This window comes from Zonotrichia leucophrys, unplaced genomic scaffold (assembly GCF_028769735.1).
Source record: "Zonotrichia leucophrys gambelii isolate GWCS_2022_RI unplaced genomic scaffold, RI_Zleu_2.0 Scaffold_474_39348, whole genome shotgun sequence".
Classification (NCBI taxonomy): Eukaryota; Metazoa; Chordata; class Aves; order Passeriformes; family Passerellidae; genus Zonotrichia; species Zonotrichia leucophrys.
The window spans coordinates 13,206-23,363 of record NW_026992679.1 but is presented as its reverse complement, the minus strand read 5'-3'; the positions used below and the strand labels follow the sequence as shown (position 1 = coordinate 23,363).

At 42.6% G+C, this 10,158-nt stretch overlaps 1 protein-coding gene across 1 annotated transcript; it reads left to right on the top strand.

Annotated features, from left to right (window-relative positions):
* The first annotated feature begins 2,411 nt into the window (after positions 1–2,411).
* Positions 2,412–9,013, top strand: LOC135441746 (uncharacterized). The gene is made up of 12 exons (XM_064701291.1): positions 2,412–2,609; positions 2,815–2,904; positions 5,262–5,366; positions 5,465–5,633; positions 5,743–5,834; positions 6,289–6,438; positions 6,739–6,876; positions 7,627–7,782; positions 7,888–7,989; positions 8,155–8,257; positions 8,412–8,471; positions 8,869–9,013. Exons 1-12 carry the CDS (start codon positions 2,577–2,579, stop codon positions 9,006–9,008), a joined length of 1,338 nt encoding a protein of 445 aa, XP_064557361.1. The 5' UTR covers positions 2,412–2,576; the 3' UTR covers positions 9,009–9,013.
* The last annotated feature ends 1,145 nt before the right edge of the window (positions 9,014–10,158 follow it).

The following is a 10,158-nucleotide window of genomic DNA, read 5'->3' as shown; positions in this document are numbered from 1 at the left end:
CACATTTTCTGCCTTTTTCCCCCCTCATGTTTCTCACCCTTTCCCCCCTCATGTCTCCCACTCTTTTCTCCCCTCACAATTCCCATCATTTTTTCTCTCATGTTTCCCACCCTTTTTTCTCTCACGTTTTCCATTTTTTACCTCACATTTCCCACTGTTTTCTCCCCTCAAGTTTCCCACCCTTTTCTCCCCTCTCATTTCCTGACATTTTTTCCCCTCTCATTTCCTGACATTTTTTCCTCTCACTTTTCCCACCCTATTTCTCCTCACATTTCCCTTTATTTTCCTCACATTTTCTGCCTTTTCTCCCCTCAAGTTTTTTGCCATTTTCTCCCCTCATGTTTCCTGCTCTTTTCTCCCCTTACGTTTCCCATCATTTTTTCCTCTCACTTTTCCCACCCTATTTTCCCCCACATTTCCCATTTTTTACCTCCTCACATTTTCTGCCTTTTCCCCCCCTCATGTTTCTCATCTTTCCCTCATGTTCCCCTCTTTTCTCCCTCACTTTTCCTCATTTTTCCCTCACTTTTCCATATTTCCCCCTTACATTCCCATTTTTTCCCCTCATTTTCCTGCCTTTCCCTCATGTTTCCATCATTTTTCCCCCCTCACTTTTCCTGCTCTTTCTCCCCTTACACTTCCCACTTTTCTACCCTCATTTTCCCCTTTTTCCCTCACTTTTTCCCACCTTTCTCCCCTTTTTCTCCCTTTCATTCCCCTCACACTTCCCCCATTTTCTCCCCTTCTATTTCCAACATTTCTGCCCTTGACTTTTCTCCACCGTTTTGCACTCAGCTCTTTCTTTGTTTATTTCCTTTCAAAATTATTCCCTATTTAAAATTGATTCCTGTATATACGTTATCTTTTTTACTAATCCATAAAGTTTTGCGTAGTATTTACTTGTTCATTCGTGTTTTAATAATTATTACTTAGAAATATAAATATTCTTAATTTCTGTATTAATAAATAAAGTATTCTGTATAATAATAAATCATTTTCTGTTATTATATACAGATATGTAATTAATACATAACTTTTATATAATATAAATGAAATTTATTCTATATATAATATATAAGAAATTGTTCGTTATGTAACAGGTTATGTAAGAGGGATCCACAGGTGGAACGTTCAGTTTGGAACACTGGGGGTGTCACAATGGACGCTAGGCGACACCTCCCGTGTTCCACGGAGGAGCTGTTGGTGGGACAGCAACTCCCAACCCTCAGTGTCCACCTGGACATCGACCAGAGCGGACGCAAGTGCCCAGCTGGGTGACAAACCTGCGAGCACAGCTCACTCTTGCCTTTAAATTAATACGATTTTCACTCAACTACACTTAACATCCCATTCTCTGAAGAACTCCCTTCTTCTGAAGAATGGAAGCGACTTCTCCAAGCCTGCCCATCATGAGCTGGGAGAAGCCTCGTGTTCCTAAAAAGAGCAAATATGAAGCGGAGCCAATCGAGATGACCAGGGTGGAGCAACTCAGTGAGTGAGGGGCCCTTAGGGATTGGGCAGGGCTGGGGCCTAACAGCAAACGGAAGCCATTTTCGGCTGCTTCCTCTCTGCTGTCACAGCACTCCCTGAATTTCTCCCTTCTCTCCCTCTTTGTTAGATGATTGCTGGATTCCTACTTATGCTCGCCACTCCGTGGAGTTCATCTATGATTTTGCCACCGATCCTAGCAAGGTATATCCATGTTTGATGGTGGTTGGCTCTGCTCTCTCAAGGCCCTAGGTGTCCTCATGCTGATCCGTTGTCACTGTCCCCCCAGTTCCAGGAGGAGGAGCAGAAGGAGGAGTTCCTGCACAACATCTCCAACCTGTGCAGAGAATCCATTGTCCATGATTTCTCTGAGGACCTGACTGAGTTCTCCAATAAATACAACCTGGTGGACTTGATTGAGGTGAGGGGGCAGGGACCCTCGTTACCCTGTGAGGGCAGGGCATGGCTCTGGTGGCACTGGGTGCTGGCAGCTGCCATGTTCCAACCCAGCTGTGCTCTGCAGACCATGCTGAACCTGGAGCCCAAGGATGAGATTCGCAATCGCCTGCGGCGCCTTGCCATGCTTGCCTTTGCTGGACTGAGGTAAAGGCCCAAAGGCCTTCAGGCCTTTCCCTTCCCTTCCCTTCCCTTCCCTTCCCTTCCCTTCCCTTCCCTTCCCTTCCCTTCCCTTCCCTTCCCTTCCCTTCCCTTCCCTTCCCTTCCCTTCCCTTCCCTTCCCTTCCCTTCCCTTCCCTTCCCTTCCCTTCCCTTCCCTTCCCTTCCCTTCCCTTCCCTTCCCTTCCCTTCCCTTCCCTTCCCTTCCCTTCCCTTCCCTTCCCTTCCCTTCCCTTCCCTTCCCTTCCCTCCTTTTTTCCTCTCACTTTCCCCACTCTTTTTTCCCCTCACAATTCCCATTTTTCAATGGGAATTGAAAAACGCAGCACCTTTAGTGGTGCTGCAGGAGACCTTGAGGTGCTGCTCCAACCAGGCCTCTCTCTTTTGGCAGCACCATCGGGGCACTGCTGGACATCAAAAAGGTTTTAAGACTCTGCTTCAACAGCGTCTTTTTCCTTCGTCCAAGCGCGGAAATGCCGGAGGAGCAAGAAAACCTCTGCACTCGGGTGAGTTTTGGGAGCACTTGAGAAGCTTCCAGGCCTACTGGGCTGCAGATTCAGTCTCAGCTTTCCACCCTCATTTCCTCATCCCTTGCTGGGTTCCAGCACTGCCCGTTCCCGTGGCATTTCCTCACATTTTGGGGTCAGATCAGAGCCCTGGTGCTGTGAGGGACAGCGGAATCGTGACCGTTGCTCTGTGCCCCCCTTGCAGGCCCTGCTCACCATGGACACCATGCTGCAGGTGATGATGCTCAACACTCCTGGCGCCAAGCGCAGCGAGATGATGCAGGACATGCTGGAGGTCAGCACTGAGGGGGGAAGGGGGAAGGAGCCTCCCTGCAGGATTTGCTGGAGGCTTTGCTTTTTTGAATTGCTAAAAATTTTAAATTAAGGGGATTAAATTAAATTAAATTAAATTAAATTAAATTAATTAATTAATTTAATTTAATTAAATTAAATTTAATTTAATTTAATTTAATATCAATTTGAAATTAATTTTAAATTAATTTTAAATTAATTTAAATTTTGAATTTTAATTAAGTTGTTAATTATTATTAATTATTTATTATTGTTATTAACAATTATTATTAACAATTAATTATTATTAATTATTAATTATTATTAATTATTATTAATTATTATAATAATTATATTATATATTATATATTATATATTTTATATATTTATATAATATGATATAGATTATCTTTTATATAAAACTTATATAATATATATATAAATTAATATTAATTTATAACTTAAATATTAAAAGTTATAAAATAATATAAAATTTATTTATTGTTATTAATTAATTAATTAATTAATTAATTAAATTTAGTTTTATAGTTTGTTTGTTAAAATCTTAATTTTAATAAATGTAAATTTATTTTAATTTATAATTTATAATTAATATATATATTATATTTGTATATTTAGATATATATATTTATATATTATGTTTTATATTATATTATATTCTATTATATTGTATTATATTGTATTATATTATATATTTTATATATATTGTTATATATAAATATATATTATATATAAATATAATATATAATATTTTATAATAATGTATAATATTATAATATATAACATTATATAATTATATAATTATTATATATTATATAATAATATAATATAATATATGTTATGTTATATTATATTATGTGTAATTATATATTATATATATTTATATATATTTATATAATATAAAATATATTATATACTATACATAATTTATATTATATATAAATTAATATTAATTTATAATTTAAATATTAAAAGTTATGAAATAATATAAAACTTATTTATTGTTATTAAATAATTTATTTACTTATTAATTAATTTAAATTTTAAAGTTTTAATTAAATTGCTTGTGTCTTGGTTTGGAAAGACAGGAGTCTTCTAAGCTTCTCCTGAAATGGAGAATGTAAACTTTACTTTTCTGAATTGCTATAAATTTTAAATTAAATTAAATATATATAATATTTATATATTTAAATATACATATTTACATAATATAATAAATTATATTATATATATATAAATATAATATATAATATTATATAATATATGATATTATAATATATAACATTATCTATTTATATAATGATTATATATTATATGTTATAATAATATAATATATTATAATATAATAATATAATTTATATATATCTAATATAGTATATATTTATATATATTTTTATAATATAATATAATATATATAATACATTATAATTTATTTATATTATATATATAGATTAATATAAATTTTATTTATTATTAAATAATTTAGTTAATAATTAATTAATTAAAATTTTAAATTTTCAATTAAGTTGCATGTGTCTTGGTTTGGAAAGACAGGAGCCTGCTAAGCTTCTCCTGAAATGGAGAATGCAAACTTTCTTTCCTTTTCTGAATTGCTATAAATTTTAAATTAAAGGGATTTAATTTAATTTAATTTAAATTAAATTATTTTAAATTAATTTTAAATTAATTTAAATTTTTAATTTTTAATTAAGTTGCTTGTGTCTTGGTTTGGAAAGACAGGGGTCTGCTAAACTTCTCCTGATATGGAGAATGCAAACTTCCTTTACTTTTCTGAATTTCTATGAATTTTAAATTAAGGGGCTCTGAAATAAATAAATAAAAAAGGATAAAATAAACAATGCTGGTCTCTAGAACAACAGAGACAACAAAGTCAGAACTCAACCTGACACTTTATGTTGGCAGCAATCCAATTGGAATTGTGATTGCAGTCTACCTGAAGTGTCAGGTGTGGTTCTGTTGGAGCAGGGTTCTGTGTTCTTGTAGAAAAGGAAACATAATTACAGTATTCTGCAGAATTACAGTGTTCTTCTTCTGAAGATCTATTGGAAGAAGAAGCAGCTGCAGTTTTTTCTGGGGAATCCAGTGGAGAAAGCCGTGCTGCTGTTTTAGATTATAAAAATTATAAATTGGATTATAAATGGATTGATAAACTGGATTATAAATACTTGGCTCCTCCCTCTGGGCGGAGCATCTCCCAATGGGATGTTACAGTTCTTATCAGTCATGCACTGATATTTAACAGCTTATCAGCAAAAGTTCTTTCTCAAGGGAGGAAGAACTTTTTCTTTTTCTTCTCACCTGCATTTGCTGTGTTTGCAGGTTCTGCTGGAATACCTGCTGTCTGACAGGGCAGAAGTGCAGGAGAGAGCCATCGACAGGATTAAGGCACTCTGCCATATGCTGACTGCCACTGCCCCCAAGGAGGTATGGACTGCTCACCCTCCATCCCTGTGTCCTGGCACAGCCACAGCCCCAGAACTGCCCTCAGACCTCACCTCAACCCTTCTGCTCCTCTTCCTCAGGATGATGAAGATGAGGATGAGGAAGAGGCTCCCAGAGCCCAGATCCAGATGCCAGTCCTGGGCAAGCTGCTGGGCAATCTGTTTTTCATGCTGTTCAAGCCAAATGAAAGCATGTCAACGGTGGTGGAGATTCTCAGCACCCTGATGGCGTTCCTCTCTGAGCAGAAAAGTAAGATAAGCTGTGGTGGGCTGCATTCCCCACTTAAACCTATTTGTCCTCCTTGGCCTTGTGATGGCCCCTTGTTCTTGGTGTGGGTGCCACCATCACTTCTTTTTAGGTGACAATCCAGAGAGTTATGTCCAGCCCCCAGAAGATTGGGAACCTGAGATCACCTCCTGGGTGAATGCATCCAACGCCTGGAAAGTTGAGGTATGGAGCCATCCCACCTTGTGGGACTCTCACCTGTGGTATCAGCAGGGAGATTTGTGTGTGAAAAAGGGCACGGAATCAATGGGGACGTCCCTGGTGAAATGAGAATTGTGAGGAATTGTGGGTAAAAATGGGAGGAAAGGGCGGGAAATGTGAGGGGAGAAAAGAGCGGGAAACGTGAGGGGAGAAAAAGGGTGGGAAACACAAGAGAAAAATGGTGGGAAAAGTGAGGGGGAAAAGTGGGAGAAATGTGAGGGGAGAAAAGGAAAGGAAACATGAGGGTAGGAAAGGGAGGGAAATGTGAGGGGAGAAAATGGAGGGAAGCGTGAGGGGGGGAAGGGTGGGAAAAGGGGATTAAAGGATAGGAATGTAAGGGGAGAAAAGTGGGGGAAATGTGAGGAGGTAAAATGGCACTGGCTGGCACTGACCTCTGCTCCCTTCCTTCCTGCCCCAGGCCTTTGGGAGATACCTTGGGCCGGATGAGAGGATGGGAGTCGTCCTTGAGGCCATCGAGATTTTGGGACGCTTCGACATCACGAACAAGGATGGGCCTGTGGCATTCCTGGAGGAGGTCAAGAATACCCCTGAGATGTGGCTGATGGATGTAAGTGACCTGTGGTGGGATTGCTTTGTCTTTGAGCCCTGCCAGGTTCCTGCCTCCATTCCCCTCCTGAAGCCACCTTGAGGCAGCTTAGCAAGATCAGGGCTCTGGAGACTCTGTCGGAGAGTGACGATATGGTGAGCAGGCATCTATCAGGGGCAGAATGTGGCACCTGGACTCTGAGGTCTCAGAGAAGATGGTGGCTTGGGGATGGTGCTCTGAATACTCTGCCTGCCATGATGTGGCCTGCTGGCTGTTTTGAGAGCTGAAATTCTCACAGAATGGAAACTCTCTTGTACACAGGCCAAGAAAATGAAAAGCCTCCTGCCCGAGATGACGGCTCTGGACACCTTCCACAATGTTCTGGGGCAGCTGAAGAAGAAAGAGGCCAGCAGCATGGCTCTGAAGGCCGTGGAGAGGCTCTGGAAACTGTTTGATGCGGTAAGGCTGAGTCTGACACCACAGAGGGGCCCTGGGAGCAGCACTGGAAGCAGGTCCTGCTTCTCTGGGCTCTCCTGGGATGGATTCTGGGCCTTGCAGCCCAGCTGGGCTTTTGTAGGAGCCTGGAGCATTGAGTCTGGTCTCAAAATAGTGGGGAATGTGAGGGGAGAAAGGGCAGAAAACGTGAGGGGGAAAGGTGGGAATGTGAGGAGAAAAAGGGCAGGAAAGGTGAGGGAAGAAAAAGGGAGGGAAATGTGAGGGGAGAAAAAGGGGAAGACACATGAAGGGAGAAAATGGAGGGAAACGTGAGAGGAAAAAGGGCAGGAAAGGTGAAGGGAGAAAATGGCGGGAAAGGTGAGGGAAGAAAAGGGAAGGAAATATGAGAGGAGAAAAAAGCAAGAAATGTGGGAGGAGAAAAAGGGGGAGAAACGTGAGGGGGAACAGGGAGGGAAACGTGAGGGAAGAAAATGGTGGGAAAGGTGAGGGGGGAAAATGGTGGGGAACATGAGGGGAGAAAAAAGGGCAGGAAAACTGAGGGGGGAAAGGGTGGAAAGCATGAGGGGAGAAAAGAATGGGAAATGTGAGGGGAAAAGGGAAACATGAGGGGGAAAAGGATGGGAAACATGAGGAAGGAGAGAAAGGAAGAAAATTTAAGGGGAGTAAAAGGGTGGGAAACCTCAGTTCAGCCCCTCCTGGCTGCGGGCAGGGAGCCATTGTGTGTGAAGCTCACCTTTCCTCCTCCCTAACCAGAGAGAGGAGTGTCTGCGGGAGCGCTCCATCTCCCTCTTCAAGGAGCTGCTGGGCAAAACCATACGGAAGGACAAGGAAGCCATGAAGAGAAACTCCTGGAAGGTCATGGTCCAGCTCGTTCTTCACATCAGTGACGAGGCCCCCAGCGTGGCCAAGGTACCGATGTCTGAGCATGGCTGACACTCCTCAGGGGTCCTGGCCATTGTGGCCTGGGTTCCTTCCACAGGCCCTGGTGTCACCTCACCGCTTTTGTCCCCCCAGGCCTCCAAGGAAGCCGTCGTGGCTATAGCTGAGCTCTTCAAGTGGAAAGAATTCAAGGAGCTGGCTCAGAAAGAGGAGATATGGAAGATGAGCGAGTTCCTGGTGAGGATGAGCCCCAGGCTGGGAGAGGGATGTGAGGGATGTGAGGGATGTGAGCCCTGCATGTGGGCCCAAAGCCTGGAGCCTCCTCCATGGCCCTGGGATGAGGGAGGGCTCTGAGCCATGGGGCTGCTCTAAGGAATGCTCACACCTTTGTCCTCTCTCCAGCTGGCCAAGGACAGCAGCAGGGCTGAACAATATGTGCTGGAGAGCCAGCCCTATCTGCTGAGCCCTCAGGCCTCGATGCGAGAGGCCGCCCTCAGATTCTTAGGTGAGTCCCAGTCCCCAGGATCCCTTTTGTGCCCTCCCTGCCATCACAGGTGGCTTTGGCGGCCATCTTGCCTTGTTCCACCCCCGGGCTGCTGAGGGGAGGGCAGGGCGGCCATGTTGGTGAGGAGCAGGGGCTGATGGAGCTTTGTGCCCAGGGCTGGCTGCACGACGCCTGGCAGGGCGCAATGAGGCGACCATGGATGCGCTTCTCACCGGTGAGTGAGTGGGGAGCCTTGGGGGATTATTATGAGGGGAATAAAGGGAAATGTGAGGGGATAAAAGGGTGGGAAATGTGAGGGGAGAAAAGGGAGGGAAACGTGAGGGGAAAAAGAGGGAGAGAAGCATGAGGGGCGAAAAGGGCAGGAAAGGTGAGGGGAGAAAATGGTGGGGAACATGAGGGGAGAAAAGGGAGGGAAACGTGAGGGAAAAAAAGGCAGGAATATGAGGGAGAAAAGGGAGGGAAACATGAGGGGAAAAAGGCAGGAATGTGAGGGAGAAAAGGGAAAGGTGAGGGGAGAAAAGGGTAGAAAAACTGAGGGCAGGAAATGTGAGGGGAGAATAGGGAGGGAAACGCTTCCACAAGGCCTCATCTGGGCTCTATTTTTGTTGTAGAACTTGGATTAATGGAAACACGAGAGAAGGATCCCTCCATCGCTGCATTGGCAGCTCAGACCGGCCTGATCCTCACCGCTCTGAAGGATCGGCGCAAATCGGGATTGTCCCTGCGTGGGCTGTGCCGCTGGTGCCGTTGAGCAGAGAGGGACCTTCCTTGCCAGGGCACGGACTCCAACACCTGCTGGAATCATCATCATCATCATCGTCGTCGTCGTTGTCATCATCGTCATCATCGTCATCATCGTCATCGTCCTCGTCGTCGTCATCGTCATCGTCGTCGTCATCGTCGTCGTCATCATCAAGCGAAGAATGCCCTGGCGTTTGAAGGTCCCTCTCAAAGGCACAGCCACGACCGGTCAAAGTGAGGGCAGAGATCCAGATTCTAGTCCTGAGGAAGCTGCTGGAACATCTTTTCAAGGCGCTCAAGACACAAAAAGCTGATTTATGCCTCTGGATGGCCTCAGCCAAGTTCATCTTTGGGCAGGAAGGCAAGAAGAGCTGGTGTGGCCACATGACCCCGACGCATCTGCTGGTGTCACAGAACCTGAAATATCTGAAATATTCTGAAAATGCTGCAGGCCACAGAGAAGAATCCTCGGATTCTGGAATCTCTGGATCTCTGAAATCCTCGGGGAGGAGTTGGTGTGGTTAGATCCAAGCCCAGCCACAGACCACTCTGAACCCCCTACATCTATTATTAGTTTAGATAGACAATTTAGATAAGTAAACAAGATAGATAGATTATATATGTTACTAACATCAATATACTAGTAACATATATATATTATTAATAGATATTACGAATTTTACGAAAATAGAAACATTAGGAATATAGACATTAGGAATATAGACATTATTAGGAATATAGACATTAGGAATATAGACATTAGGAACATATACTATGTTATTAATCTAACCCAAATAAACGTTGTTGTTCTATTATATGTAGTAGTTTGATATATATATAATCTTTTTAAATGAAATACCGAGCTTACTTAAATTGACTGCAGAATTGATAATGAGTGCACCATAAAGGTGCAGAGGAACTTGGTGGGGAAAAAGTGAGAATTATGGGTGGGAAAAGTGAGAAGGAAAGGGTGGGAAATGTGAGGGACAAAATGGTGGGGAACGTGAGGGGAGAAAAGGGCGGGAAATATGAGGGGAGAAAAAGGCTGGAAAATGAAGGCGAAAAAAAGATTAAACTTTAGTGAAAAGGATGGGAAATGAGAGAAAGAAAAGATATGAAACAGAAGGGGAGAAATGGTGGGAAACATGAGGGGCAAAAAG

Excerpts from the sequence above, each read along its gene's own strand:
- LOC135441746 (XM_064701291.1), top strand. The coding sequence starts at position 2,577 with ATGCCGGAGGAGCAAGAAAACCTCTGCACTCGG. Across the intron at positions 5,835-6,288 it reads CCAACGCCTGGAAAGTTGAG|GCCTTTGGGAGATACCTTGG; the intron begins GTATGGAGCCAT and ends TTCCTGCCCCAG. Across the intron at positions 8,472-8,868 it reads CATGGATGCGCTTCTCACCG|AACTTGGATTAATGGAAACA; the intron begins GTGAGTGAGTGG and ends TTTTTGTTGTAG.